This window comes from Fusarium odoratissimum, assembly GCF_000260195.1.
Source record: "Fusarium odoratissimum NRRL 54006 unplaced genomic scaffold supercont1.20, whole genome shotgun sequence".
NCBI lineage: Eukaryota > Fungi > Ascomycota > Sordariomycetes > Hypocreales > Nectriaceae > Fusarium > Fusarium odoratissimum.
Genome location: NW_022158705.1, coordinates 640335 through 654125, shown reverse-complemented (window position 1 = coordinate 654125; position 13791 = coordinate 640335). Strand labels below are relative to the sequence as shown.

The 13791-nt window shown below is 48.8% G+C and overlaps 6 protein-coding genes across 6 annotated transcripts; 2 read left to right on the top strand and 4 right to left on the bottom strand.

Annotated features, from left to right (window-relative positions):
- Positions 1–202: 202 nt before the first annotated feature.
- FOIG_11139 (uncharacterized protein) lies at positions 203–1165 on the top strand (the record flags this gene model as incomplete). The annotated part of the gene is made up of 1 exon (XM_031211686.1): positions 203–1165. The coding sequence occupies one exon, from the start codon at positions 203–205 to the stop codon at positions 1163–1165; it is 963 nt and encodes a 320-aa protein (XP_031058870.1).
- Positions 1166–1684: 519 nt separating this feature from the next.
- FOIG_11138 (uncharacterized protein) lies at positions 1685–3901 on the bottom strand (the record flags this gene model as incomplete). Its single annotated transcript, XM_031211685.1, has 5 exons — positions 1685–2117; positions 2170–2739; positions 2793–3426; positions 3488–3765; positions 3840–3901. The coding sequence occupies 5 exons, from the start codon at positions 3899–3901 to the stop codon at positions 1694–1696; spliced, it is 1968 nt and encodes a 655-aa protein (XP_031058869.1). The 3' UTR covers positions 1685–1693.
- A 737-nt stretch (positions 3902–4638) lies between these two features.
- On the bottom strand, positions 4639–6336 carry FOIG_11137 (uncharacterized protein; the record flags this gene model as incomplete). Its single annotated transcript, XM_031211684.1, has 5 exons — positions 4639–4895; positions 4957–5413; positions 5467–5628; positions 5680–6102; positions 6151–6336. 5 exons carry the CDS (start codon positions 6334–6336, stop codon positions 4639–4641), a joined length of 1485 nt encoding a protein of 494 aa, XP_031058868.1.
- An 803-nt stretch (positions 6337–7139) lies between these two features.
- On the top strand, positions 7140–8262 carry FOIG_11136 (branched-chain amino acid aminotransferase; the record flags this gene model as incomplete). Its single annotated transcript, XM_031211683.1, has 3 exons — positions 7140–7214; positions 7262–7366; positions 7417–8262. The coding sequence occupies 3 exons, from the start codon at positions 7140–7142 to the stop codon at positions 8260–8262; spliced, it is 1026 nt and encodes a 341-aa protein (XP_031058867.1).
- Positions 8263–8288: 26 nt separating this feature from the next.
- Positions 8289–9580, bottom strand: FOIG_11135 (uncharacterized protein; the record flags this gene model as incomplete). Its single annotated transcript, XM_031211682.1, has 5 exons — positions 8289–8764; positions 8812–8943; positions 8997–9167; positions 9222–9337; positions 9393–9580. 5 exons carry the CDS (start codon positions 9578–9580, stop codon positions 8289–8291), a joined length of 1083 nt encoding a protein of 360 aa, XP_031058866.1.
- Positions 9581–10935: 1355 nt separating this feature from the next.
- On the bottom strand, positions 10936–12439 carry FOIG_11134 (uncharacterized protein; the record flags this gene model as incomplete). The annotated part of the gene is made up of 3 exons (XM_031211681.1): positions 10936–11145; positions 11206–11379; positions 11432–12439. The coding sequence occupies 3 exons, from the start codon at positions 12437–12439 to the stop codon at positions 10936–10938; spliced, it is 1392 nt and encodes a 463-aa protein (XP_031058865.1).
- Positions 12440–13791: the final 1352 nt, after the last annotated feature.

Here is a 13791-nt window from a genome sequence, read left to right as displayed (position 1 = left end):
TCTACTTTCAAAGGCAGGCTAGATCAAGACTTGAAAGGGGTCTCGTGCCGGATTTGTTGTGATTGTTGTTGAGAAGACTTCACCTGATGCGTGGTCTTTGCAAAAGGTTAGAGGCAGCCAACGCAAAAAAACATAAATACTCCAGCCATCTTTTCACGGCTAGAGAATACCAACGCACATATCACCGCTTCACTCGTTAATCATGTTGTTCACTCCGCTCATTCTTCTCCTCCCTGCCGTTAGTCATGCCTCTTGGCTCCCCTTCAGGCGAGGACAGCCTTCGAACCCCGAAGACTGTACTGTGACAAGCACTCTTTTCCCTATCACTGTGACCAGCATCCATCCTACCTCTACCATTGGACCCCATGGCTCTGGTTCTGGCTCTGGCTCTGGCTCCGGTGGCTCCAATGGTTCTGGTGGTTCTGGTCATAGTCAGGTGACAGGCGGTGGCTCACTCATCTACACCACTGCCCTCCCTACCCTTGGCCCCAATGGTCCCGGTGCACATACTTATACCATCACGGCCCCCTGCGCCTCGTCTGACTGCCAGAGACCTGCCCTCACCGAGTGTCCTCCTGGCTTCACCACCACAGCCGTTATCTGTCACGTCTGTGGCGAGCTCCCAGTCACCACCACTTTGACTCTGCCTATCGAGTCAGCCACAGCTGCTCAGGGGTCTCACGGTGGGGCCGCCAAGGCTGGTTCTACTCTGACTGCGGTTGTCACGGCCGTTATTCACAAGACCGTCGTACCAGTTCCTCCTGCTGAGAGTGTCTACCCGTGGATTTCCCGTGGTGGTCCTGAAATGCCCGATGCCCAGAAACCATCTCAGGTACCTGGTGGTTCAGATTCCAAGCACGATGAGGCTGGAAAAGGCGACGAAATACCCGATGGCCCTAAGAACACCGGCGCTCCCGAATCTCCCGCTGGTGCGGACACTACTGCCACTGTGGATGCACCTAACGGACCGTCTACTGCAGCGGGTAATCAAGCCGGGCATGGAGACGGTGATGAAGCGGGATCAGAATCGGCATCTTCTTCTGATGACGCTAGTCCATCAGCCGTTGTTGTTACCAGCCACGCACCCGAGACTAAGGTGACTAGGCCTGTTGTCATCAAGGCTGCCCTCTTTGCTGCCATGGTCTTGTATCCTCTCTATGTCTAGTGGGAAGGGTAAATGGTATCCGGGGTCATGTCGAGTCAGAATGTGGAGTTTCTCTTCTCATAATAATGGATCTGTTGAGCCTTCGGACTTCTACCCTTGTAACTAAACATTTGAGACAAGAATTGACTGGCTGGGTGATCGATCTATTACTTTTTCTTACTTAATACAATACATCCACTTTGTTTTGCGGACCAGACTCATTTTGAACCCCCGTCATTGGTTGAGTGTTTCGTTGGCTGAAGTCAATGTCTCGGCATGGGCTAGGCGACCGCCGCGACCCCATATCGAGCCTCCTCCAGCTGAACAGGGGTTTACAACGGCGCCAACGATGTGCTAGCTTCTTTTGTCAGCTCTCAATCACAAGCTAATAACGGTTCAATTGTGTTGCGGATGACGACGCCAACATCAGCCACACCTTGATAGTTGTTGGTTGTCTCGTAAAATTGCAGCAATATTATTAATGCCAATATTATTAATACCAATATTTCATCCATTTGCAGCCGGTAATTGACTTTTCTACCTCAAGTGTCACTCCATCATCTGGGCATCGCCATTTTGTATCTCCCCCATCAAAGCATCGTACCATGCATCAAGAGCCTCATCGACATTGAATCCACCGCCATCCAAGAACTCGTTCACCTGGTTCACATATGCTTCCACCCCATCACCCATGGAAAACATTATATCGTCGTTGGGATTAAAAAGGAGGCCTTGTGATAATGTGCCAGGGGAAATGGTCGAGTCTATAGCCCCTGGAGTAATGCTGGTGAAATTCGTCTTGGCGTAAACTTTGTTTCTCACAGCCTGGAACAAGCCTTTGTACTTTGACAGATATGGAGCCCTCATGTATGTGACTCCGCGGTCGATCAGGTCTAGGCAAGTGGCAGTTTCATTGAAATGTCGATGTGGCCTCTGAGCCTCATCTCCAGTCTGGCCTAGGGTCATGGCCTGCCTGCAGGATAAGCATGTCAGTCACATTCCAGGGTTCAGCTTGCCCAACTCACCAGTCGCAGTAAAGAGCCGCTAGTCCGACAAGGATAATATCATGCAGGTGTCTAAAACATCGACAAATAGCAGAAATGCTATATTCAACCTCGACTTTGGACCAGTGACTGATTGCAGTTGATGCAGCCTTTGAACAGTAGGACGCCATTTGGCGTGATGGCACCATGAATGTCGGTGATGGTCTGTGTAGTAGGAGCTGCAAAAGGCAGTACTCAATCTTCATCTCAGAGTACTCTCGGGATGGTTTCAATCCCATTGCCTCCAATTGCTGCTCCCATAGTTCAAGATCTCTCCGTATTTGGTCGGAAGTCGCACAAATCTGCTGGAATGTTGTATCCATAGCTGTGCCGCTCGGCCCTCTCGCGATGTAGATCGACTCAAGGATGCGACCACCGATTCTCCGCAACGCAATCATGTGACGAATAACCTCGACATTATGTTTGTGGAGAACCGGGGCCAGAGAGCACTCAAGGGGTGTAAGAGCATCGAATGTGGCTGGATTGGGTAACATCGTGTGGACTGCATGGTCCCGAATGGACAGAACCCGACCTGTAAGGGTCGCAACTTGTCTAGTTTGCGACGTCAGTCGAGTCAGAATTCTCGATCGGGCGAGACAACTAACCGCTCCAGGTTGTATGCACACCACCACGTCCTATTCCGGACCTCCAATTCTTCAGCTGTGAAACCCCAGTTCTTGTTGTGACGGTGGAGTCCGGCTTCTATGGCGGCCGACATGATGTACCGGCTGAGCTGCCAAAGGTCGTTATTGTGGCTGCTGTGAGACGAGTCTAGCATCCATATGGCTAGAAGTAGCACTGCTTGTATCCCGAAGAGGTCTCGTGGATGGTCACTAAAGTCATTGAAGAAGCGCAATGCGGTTTGGAAGTATGCATTGGAGTCGTTGAGGTCCATCATTGCTGGAGACTGCGCATCTCTCGTGGTCAGCTGACAGCTTGCTAGCGCTAGGATGGCAAACAAAGTAAACTTCTCATGATCACTGCACTGCCTGGGACTCTCATAAATGCGATGCAATACCCTCCGCAAATGCGGAAGCTGTAGAAATGGCCACCAGATGTGTACCCTAGAGATGTAAATGTTGAGAAGAGCCCGCGCAATAGGTTGAGGCGGAATCGCTGCGGTTGCTTCACAGAGGGGCTGTTCAAGACCACTTCTCTGGCTCCCGGAATCCCACGAGGGAACAATATTGAGCTGCTTGAAGAAGATCCTCGCAAATGTCGATCCGGCCGCACTGCCGACTGAAGCAGATGATTGATCAGCAGGGTCTTCAATTGATCATCAAGATCGACCCTCACTTACCATACTTGCTACCTGAGTACAGATCTGATCCTCCCGTTGTGAGGAAACCCACCTCTTCAGCCTCCTTCTGCAGATCAGCACGGGGCTCCGGATTCACGTCCGAAGCCTCTGGCTCTGGTTCAGGGACGGTCTCATTGGGTGTTGGGACGAGTCTCAATCTTGCTTCGAGGTCATTGATCCTGTCTTGAAGAGCTTTTACAGCCGCGTAAGGGTAAGATACACAGTCTGTGATATTACATGCTTCATTCTGTCGCGCACATGCTGTACACTGCGGAACTCTGAGGTCGCACTTAGACTCGGCGTCAGCCGAGAGTCTCAAAAGAGCCTGTAGATGGACTCACTTTGACCTTACGTGACCGACATCGACTGCATGCTTTTGAAACGGAAGGCTGAAGGCTTGAAAGCATGGGACATTATTGTTTAGGGTAGCAATATTCTTCTGTCTGATTCTTCGTTAAGTAAAGAATAACGGCCAAGTCTAAATGTCTCGCAACCATCCGAAAATAGTGGAGACATCATGGTTGACGCCATAACGGATCGGACTTATGCAACTACCGAGCCGAACCCTATCTCGGCGTTATGCGATATTGCATCGAGTGAGAAAAATTGGGGACTTACTTACTCGATCCAAAAACACGAAGTATCTAGGATACATCTCACTTGGCGCATGTCAAGTTTCACATTAAAGAATAATACTTAAAGTTTAAGTTTAAGTAAATTAATTAATTACATTATTTTTATTTCTCACTTTAAGTCACTTCTCTTAGTTGGGTTACTAGCACGCTGTTCTGTGGTGAACATCGACGTTTTAAAGTAATATATAGGGTAGTCTGTCTTAGAGCCCCACTGAAGTATGCCGTAACCTCAAAGACGAGAGTATGTCTCTGGCTTCTAACTCCTGACCTTTCCACTTCTTCAAACCACCCTATACAACGCCTTGTAAGTCATTGCGGCTATAGGGCTGCCTTTTAATAACAATCATACAAAGTTCTACCCAAGGTACTGTGTCACAAAGTCATACGAATGAGCTCGCGAAATTAAGTGAACGAACATCACGCTTATCGTCGGCCAGTTCACAATCCAGCGGTATGAGAATGTTCATATTATCAATTAATCGGAGGCAATCTGTCTTGGAGAGAATCTGGGCTCTCCTAGTAAGTGTAGCGGAAGTTGGGATTCTGCCAATCCGTCTTGTCGCTCCTTTCGGCCTCCAGTCCAATATCAGTGTCGTCATGAGCCTTGCCATATTGCTTATCGCGCCTCTTATTCTCTATACCGCAGAGAACATAGTATACCAGACCAGTGGCAGCCATCAAGGCAAATGCACAAAGCATAGATCCTATTCCGAGGGCATACGTGGGTGCCTGTCTATCAAGGAAGAACTGAGGACCGACAATATTGCCAACGGCTGTAAGTGTCAGTTAGAGGGTGAAAACTGAAGAATTATGTAGTAGGATGGTGGTACATACCGTAGACAATCGCGATGGAAATACCCATGAAACTCTTCTTTGTCGCACCAGCAGTGTTAGAGGATGACAGGCTGAGTAGGAACACCCAGGGGACGTTATAGAAGCCCATCAGGTAAACGCCCGCCAAAGAAGCGTCGCGTTGGGTGGCAACATCGAGCGAATGCACCATGACAGCCCCAACCAAGCCCATAAGCGCACCGAAGATCCAGAAGATGCATCGAAGGTTAGGGATGAAGAACGCGACAGTCGTGAGAATAGCCTGACTGATCATGGCAACTGCCGCTTGGGGAGTCGCCATGAGAACAGTCTTGGTCTTGCTGAAGCCATACCCAGCGATAATCAGAGGGTTGAAATTTGTGATGCCTGCATTGGCGAGGGCGTAGCCAAAGACGCCGAGCCAGATGCAGTAGCACTTAGGATCACGAAGAGCCTCCAGGATTTGTGCAGTTTGGAATTTCTAACATCGTCATGTCAGCATTGGAAAAGCCGGGGTGAGCGTCAGTGGCAAACCTTCTTTGACTCGATACCAGTTTGGTTGGGAGCGAGCCGAATCATGGCGAGTTTCTTCTCTTCCTCCGTGAAGAACCATGCTTTAGAGGGAGTATCAGGGAGGCCAAAGAAGACCAGAGCTCCGGCGAGCACGGTGCAGGATCCATATATGAGGAAGATGTACTAGAGTCTCTTGTCAGCATATGGATATCGTGTAAGAGTGATTGGACTGACCTTCCAGGTTGACAGCGAGCCATTGATCTGCCCAATCGCATACGACAGAATACCTCCAAACACACCCGCGAAAGTATTATACCAGAACGCAGTTCGGAGAGGCTGCTCGTTCCTCAAATACCACATCGAGTTGATGATCATCATGCAAGGTAGTACAGCAGCCTCAAAGACACCCAGAAGGAATCTAATAGTGGCCAGTCCGGCAAAGTTGTGGCAAAGGGCCATGAAGCATAGAGCAACACCCCATAGAGTGAGACAGCCACCGACGTATTTGCCGATGGGAATCTTGGTCATTAACCACAGGTTGGGGAACTCCATGGCCAGGTAACCGAAGTAGAAGATGCTGCTGAGCCAACTGTACTCTTGGGGTTTTAGGTGGGCATCTTCTTTGATACCGAAGATGGCAGCGTATCCCAACGCGTTCTGCGACAGTCAGTTACTGATCGGCCGTAATGTTGTGATGGAACATACCTTGTCTAAAAAGGCGAGAGTCATAGACAGGACGGCAAGTGGCATGACGACCAGATCTGTCTTGAGGAGCAGTCGCTTCGATTGAGCCTTGGTCAACACCAGCACCTCATCTTGCTCGCGATCAGAAGCAACAGATTGAGCCATATCCTTGGCCTGGCCTTGCTCGACCTTGGGAGTCTGCGACATGGTGCAAAGCTATCGATGAAGTCCAAGTCTAGAGGCGAGATGGGAAGTCCCTCGACGATCTTTGGATGCTTCGCATGGTCGTCTTTATGAGTTCTTGAGATTGACGGTGCTACAAAAGTTAGTCTACCACTTCCCCGGGTTTAGTGGGGGCAATTTTCGCAGCAACGGGGAGTTTATCGCTGTAGTCCTTGGGCTTCGGTGTACAACGAGACGCTCGGTCACCACCGAGCTCACTACTCGGACGCTACCGAGGGGACTTTACTGCTTTGAGGAGTTCTAGCCTATCACCCCGCCCTGTTTATCTGGGGTTGCTGATGATAACGAACGAACCAGAATTGATGCCGATGACGATTGGGTAGCCTTGCGATCACGTCAAGTTACAGTGGGTAGTTGGCCGATTTCGATAACAGAGCAATGAAACGGTGAAAAGGTAACTGACTCTGAATCAGGCGGCAAAAGGAAATAGTAATCGAGGAGTCTGCTAGATTTATTCCAAGCTTATCCTAAATTATCCAAAATTTGCTGAAGTAATTTTATCCCTGAGAATCGAAGTCTGATTTTCTCTGCTAAGAATGGGCAGATGATGCAAGCCTTATCTGATGCTCACTCCATTTCCGCGAGTCAGCTCGGTCACGACCGAATTTGCCGTCCGGTGGAGACCGAGCTCACCTCCACGGTCCGAAGATCCAACATGAGCTGTAATAAAATTCTCGGAGATATAATATTTAATTAAATTGAACCATTCCATCTCGATATCACGAAATCGAAGACCCATATACAGCATTCACTTGACAACATCAAATATGACAAACGCAAAGGGAAGTCACGGAGGCTCAACGCATAGCTCCGTGCCGAATGCGAAGAATGCTTCCATCCGAGTAAGTCATTCTGTCAAAGTACGCATGATAAGTACTGACCAAGATAGGTTGGAATTCGTGATGGTGTCACTGGAAAGTTCAGTCTGGTGCCACGAGCAGAAGCCGTAGTATCAGTCTTTGACTCAAATTTCCTCATTGGCGATGGCATCTGGGTAAGTGCTGAGCGGCAGAAATGAAGACAAAACTACTAAGACTAGTCAAGGAAGGTATTCGTGCAAACAAGGGCCGAGTTCAGTTTGCCAAAGAGCACATCAACCGCCTCTTCCAGTCAGCGAAAGCCATGTACATGGACCTCGGTCTGTCCAGAGGAGATCTTCTTGACCTCATTCACAAGACGCTTGATGCGAACGACATGGGTGACGATGAGCATGTTCACATCCGACTTGTCGTCAGTCGTGGCCTGAAGGCTACTCCGTACCAGAACCCCAAGGTCAACATTGGCCTTCCTCTCATCGTCATCATCCCCGAGTCAAAAGCAGTTGATCCCAACTCCAAGTCAAGAGGCTTGAGACTTGCGACAACATGGGTTCGTCGCGGACCACCTGACGTTAAGGACGAGCAGTGGAATCACATCTCAAAAGCAACTGACGTTCAAGCCTGCATTCACGCGAATGTGATGAACGTCGATGAGGCGCTTATGCTTGACCTTCGCGGTTTTGTCAAGACATGCAACTCAGTCAACTTCTTCATCGTCCGGGGTGATGAAGTCTGGGCCCCTACCAAGGACAACCAGATGCAAGGAATTACTCGTCAAAAGACGATTGATGTTTGCCGAGCCAATGGCATTACTGTTCGAGAGCTGGACTTTACACTCACTGAGACGTATGGTGCCGACGAGGCTTTCTGCACAGGGACTTTCCCTTCGCAAATCCATGTTACTGAGATTGATGGTCGAGTAATTGGCAATGGAAGGAGAGGCCCAGTGACGGAGAGGATACAACTGCTATACTCGCAGCTTGTGCGGAAAGATGTGGAGAGGTCAAGGGAGGAGATCAAGGCAGACGTGGTTAGTCCACGAGACTTGTCGTTCTTGAAATCAAAGCTGTAACTGAAATATTACTCGCTCGATTTTCATTAATCCTTGGTCACTTCAAAGACTGTCTTACCTAAACCTCCCTTCCCCTTGTAGGTCTGGTCGCAAGCTTCGCGAACGGCCTTGATATCTCTCATGTCCACCCTCGCCCCAACAACGGGTTTCACCTTTCCATTCTCCACACAACCTGTAAGTATATCCAGATCCTCTCGATTGGGGTCCAAGAAGTGATACATATATGTGACTCCCCAGCGCCAAGCCCGAAGTCTGCGAATCGCATCTGCCGCGTCAAGAAACAGTCGTCCGGCGAACGGGATCCGAGGGTTATCTGGTCGTCGCATGACGCTTGAAGCCTGTAGTGTTGAGGCAGATGGAGTTGTTGAGATGGAGACAATCATGCTGGTTGAAGGGACCATAAGTGAGAGAAATTCCATGGATTGACCGGTAGTGTCGAAGCAAAAGTCAACTGATTTGGGAGGAATGGCTTCCGAGACTTTCTGCTTGGTGTAATCGATGACTATGTTGTCGGTTAGACAAATCTCGATTTTTGGGCTCATAACTTACTCTGATCCACCGTGCCTTCACCCAGAAGCTCCGGGACTTTGGGGATCTTGGTGGTAGAGACTGTGGTGATAACCTTACCGGCATGAAAGACATTCTTGGCCAATTGGCATGCGATGGCTCCTGTACCGCTCACTACAAATAAGCATTAGAATTTGTATGGATGACAGAAGTGATATGTGACTTACAGCCACCGGGGATGAACACCGTCTTGCCCTCTAGTGAACCTTTGTATTGTCTGAGGACCTGCAATGCCGTGACTCCAGCCAGTGGTAGCGATGCAGCATCGGCAAATGAGAGATTCTTCGGTTTCAAAGAGACATAGTCATCTGGGCACTTGGCAAATTCGCTCCAAGCACCTGTTTCATAATGTCAGCGGTCGGTTCCCCCTCTCACGAACCATTTCATCATACCTCTCCCGATTTCTGGCAATCTTGTATAGACTTCATCGCCAACCTTTAACCTTGTTACGCCATTTCCAACTTCTACAACGACACCTGCGGCGTCATATCCAATTTTATATGGGAATCTTCACAACCGTGCTATTAGCAAGCGTCTTTTCACTTTCAATTGGCGCGACTTACTCTTCCTTTATCGCCATCTTGAATACGCCGGCAGCCTTCTTGACGTCGACTGGATTGATACTCGCTGCATGTACTCTGATGAGGACATCTGTATCCCCAGTGATAGTTGGCTTCGGTACCGTCGAGAGTTCGTAGCCACTTGGGCAGGTATAAGCTGGCGCTGTAATTGAAAGCATTTCTGTTTCCATGATTGCCGATGATTGCTCAGAAGGCGAATGGAGCCATGTGTCAAAAGATATACTTCGTGTAAGTAGGGCTCGGAGACATTTCACAGATACGCGATCCGAAAATTCCATTTACCACAAGGTCAAGCTATCGCCTCCTGTGATTGGTAAGTAAAGCTAGCTGTTTTCGTTTACAGGCTAGACATGGGGGCCTCGGCTTGATCCACTAGCCTAATTTCCGGGCCGGAATTGACAGCGAATTCCAATTCCGGTGGAGGAAATTTCGATATGGCGCTAATGCTTGGGACAATTAATGAGCCGTCGGGTAGAATTCACTCCGCCAGCGCCGACTCTCTCTTCAATAGTGGAAGAAACAGGAGACTTACTTTCTTCTGATGAGGTTATGTGTGTTGTTGAAGCATATGATGTACCGGTAGTATCAGAACTTTGACGATAACTCCAGTGAATGCTGCACTTATCTCTAAAAGCGTGAGCGGGAATGGTACCAGGCAAACACAAAGCGAACAAATGAAATCAAGATGTATAATCATAGAATGTGCTTGTCAGAACTACAATAGCATTCAAAACGATACAAAAAACAAAATTCCAATAGATCTGGTCTACAAGCACACACCGCAAAACCTCAAACACAATATTTGGGCCCCATCCCTGGGTCTCATAAAACGCCTTCAGATTCCGATGGTTAACACCAGCATCCAATAAGCCAAACAGAATACCATCATAAGGAAAGTCTATCTATGTTTTCTCATCATGCCACCTCGAGATACTTCCGAGAACATTATCCGGAACATGCTCGTCGCAGTGCTTGGCGTCAACAATGTCGCTGGAGAAGTAGTCAGTGGGTTGATCATGCTGTTCAGAAACCAAAGCCGACTCACTGGGGAAGCGGGTATATATAATAGCTTACGGGGCTAACAAGTGATCGGGACAGGACCGTGAGGGTCGGACAGTTGATGGCAGGGTTATAATAACAACCAAATAAGGCAGAGAGGTCCACAACTGCCAATTGTCAAAGCCCTACCACGCCTTGCAAACAGACCTGGCTGCCGGTTTGCCTGGAATGTGTTTGTCTACCTTACAATTTAGGTGGCAGTACCGGGAAAGCCTATTGACTTCCATAGCGTCTAAGCCGCGCACACAATCTGGTGATGCCAGAGCCTTGTCCTAGATTGGGGGTTCTCCTCTCCAAGACGACGGCTTCCTGTCCACAGGCTTGATTCCCCGGTGTCAGCACATGTATCAGAGGTTTAATTGTCCTGAGCCTGTCATTTCTCCGGGTTAAGAGGTGCCAATTGCGGTATCTATGAGCGCCGGGCCGTGTATGATCTATCTGTTGTTTTTGAATGCATGTAACGAGTTCAAACAATTTGAATATTATCCTCCATCACTCTCTTCCTCGCTCTTCTTGCTAGCAACTTGAACAGAACTACCCAAAGGATAAAGGTGAGGGACATTAGAGGAAAGCATATGGCAACGAAAAGATTGAAGGCTCCCGGATGGAAGCTGACCGCTCCCTGAACGTCAGTCGCAGCCTGATTCACATCAATCAGTCCACTCTGGAAAAAGGCCTGAGAGAAGGGGAGGTCTCTGTTAGCATGTCCCGACTGAGGTATTGGAGACGAGCTTACAGCCACAAATGTGCCAGGCAGAAAAGCAAGTGTGACACACGTTATAATGTGCATCGAGATCATTTCTTGTTCTGTCTTGTATGCGATATGCTCTATCTTGGCTGACTGGCTGTGGGAGCTCTCGGTGAAAATGTGGCTGACCTGCACGCTGCGATATTGCAGTATCCCCTCAAGCTAAGAGATGCTGGTAAGCAAGTCATATCACGCAAGGTCCAATCAGATTTACCAGTGTCTTTCCGTCCTGCAGCCAAGCCCGCAGTGATTCAATCTGTGTAACCCGAATTTCCAGGTTTCTTCTTACGCGCTCCACTCGCCGTGCGAATGAACTCAGGCTTCGGTCGCATTCCTCTCGATGTTCTGAGGGGAAATGTTCGCGGATTGTCAGATCTTGGTAATGCTCAGAGATATCCCGCAATGTCTGGTAGTTCAGCAGCATCACCAAGCGAAACTTCTCGAGTTGTCCACCTAGATAATGAAGGTGTTGTAAGCTCTCCACAGAAAACGTCTCGAGAACTTTGAGGTTGCTGAGACCCTTCTCGAAATTGTCGCCAGTCTCGGTTGCTGGGACTGCTGCAGTCTTCGATGCTAGAGGAAGCAATGGAGTTACATTCGTTTGCTGCAACGATTTGCCAAGCGCTGAGTGCAGATACGTTACGAGTGGCTTTCCAATACCGTGGCATGGGTTGAAAACCGCAGGACTTGGTGGGCTATGCTTTTCCGGTGCGCCAAGCGCTGCGGTAGCAGTTCTGACGGTCAAGAATCTCATGGCAGATGCATGCAAATCAGGCTGGTGATCAACAGATGCTGTCTCCGCCTTTTCCAGCACAACACGTATCCTTTTCTCCAAATCATTGATGCATTCCCGCCAGGACTCATCACACCACTCAACATACGCGAGATTGGTCATCAGGGTTGCTGCGAAGGACGATGACAATCCCGTTGCCCGATCAGGGTTGAACTTTGGGTCCTCTGCGATCGCCTCCTTGAGCCTATCTTGCATGACAGAGTTGGCTGTGATGCTGAGCCAGAATGATTTCCCGGTAACGAAATCAAACTTGTGATGAACAGCCATTCGGCGAATACTCCAGATTACCTCGCCTCTCTCCGTAGACTTCTCAACAGAGCCCAGGAGGTACTGTACGATGTGTTCCCGACCAGAACGCCCCAATTTAGGAATTTCGAGAATCTCGCTTTTTGGAGAATCAAGGGTGTCAAACCCATCAAAGCCAGTCATATGATAGTCCAAGGGTTCCGTGCTTTGGCCGAAAGAAAATAGAAAGTCCAGAAAGCTGGCAGGAATTTGGTAGAAGGTCGATAGGTAGCAAAAGCTTTGATGGGAACAGTTTAATGACGATCGCGAATTTCTGGATTCAATAAAACTATCGTGAATGAGTTTCTGGTATTCGTGAGTTTATAAGTGTTCATGGACTCACATCATACAATAATGAGGGTCTTCGCCGTACGGCCCAAGATGCTTCTCGAGAGCGGCTGGGCCATCGATTGCCGTTTCCTTGTACCCTGAAGAATTATGAGATCAAGGCATTAAAACATTCTATAGATCATTACCGACCGCGTACAAAACCCCTGGGCTCGAGGAATTGTATGTTTTCCCGGTTGTCATCAAAAAGCTTCGTCCTTGGCTTGTCGAGGCGCGAGCGGTAATCATCAAGTACACTCAGTCGGTGGCACGGCTGTAGTAAGTTACGGGGATATTTTGGCCACTGTTTACAGCGGTCGACCAACGAGTCGGCGGTATTCATGATTAATGCAGTCTTGCTGTGAGGAGGTATTAGAACGAGGAATAGATCTTGGAATGTATTATGAAAACTAGCAGGGTATGGCATTTCTCTTCCGTCGACTTTGCGTGTGAGGCACATCGACTTTTGGCTGTTGGCAAGGCAGAATGAGCTAGTTCCACATTGAAATTGGGCGTCAAAAGCTGTTGGTCACTCATGGATATCGATGCACGGCAGAAACGCCCATCACAATATCACCTGCAGCATCGGCCAATTGAACCTCGATGCAAGCCACACGATTGCGTAAAAGCGTTTCAGGAGCGGTAAGGAATTACTGCCATAACCCTTGATCGGGATAACCACCCGATGAGTTTTTTACCATAGTCCGCTGAACTCGCGACTGAGATTCTCGGTGATGATTTTGGGAATGGCCACATTAAGAGCTCTTAATCAAAACACCGTGTAGTTCAAGATATCTAACATTTGAGAACCATAATAAAGCAATAATACTACTAGAGCAAGCCTATGGCGAAAAGGAATGTGGCTGAGACATGCAGCACTGATTGGATCAATGGCTGAGACAAGGCAAAACAGCTAGGCGATTTTCAGCCCTCAGCCGCACGACATCGCAAATAACGCATCTGAGGCAGCGCTGACATGAAGCCCCGTAAAATCTCAAAGGATATTTTGGAAGCTCTGGAAGAGCTGAGTTCGAGCTACACCAAGTTCACTGCAAGTCATTCCAGCTGCACGAGTCGTTGTTTAGAAGGGGCCTTGTCTCCACAAAGGCAGCGGAATGTCGACCCCGCAAGCGAAAAACGGGGCCAAATTACCATTCCGTCGTCTCAGC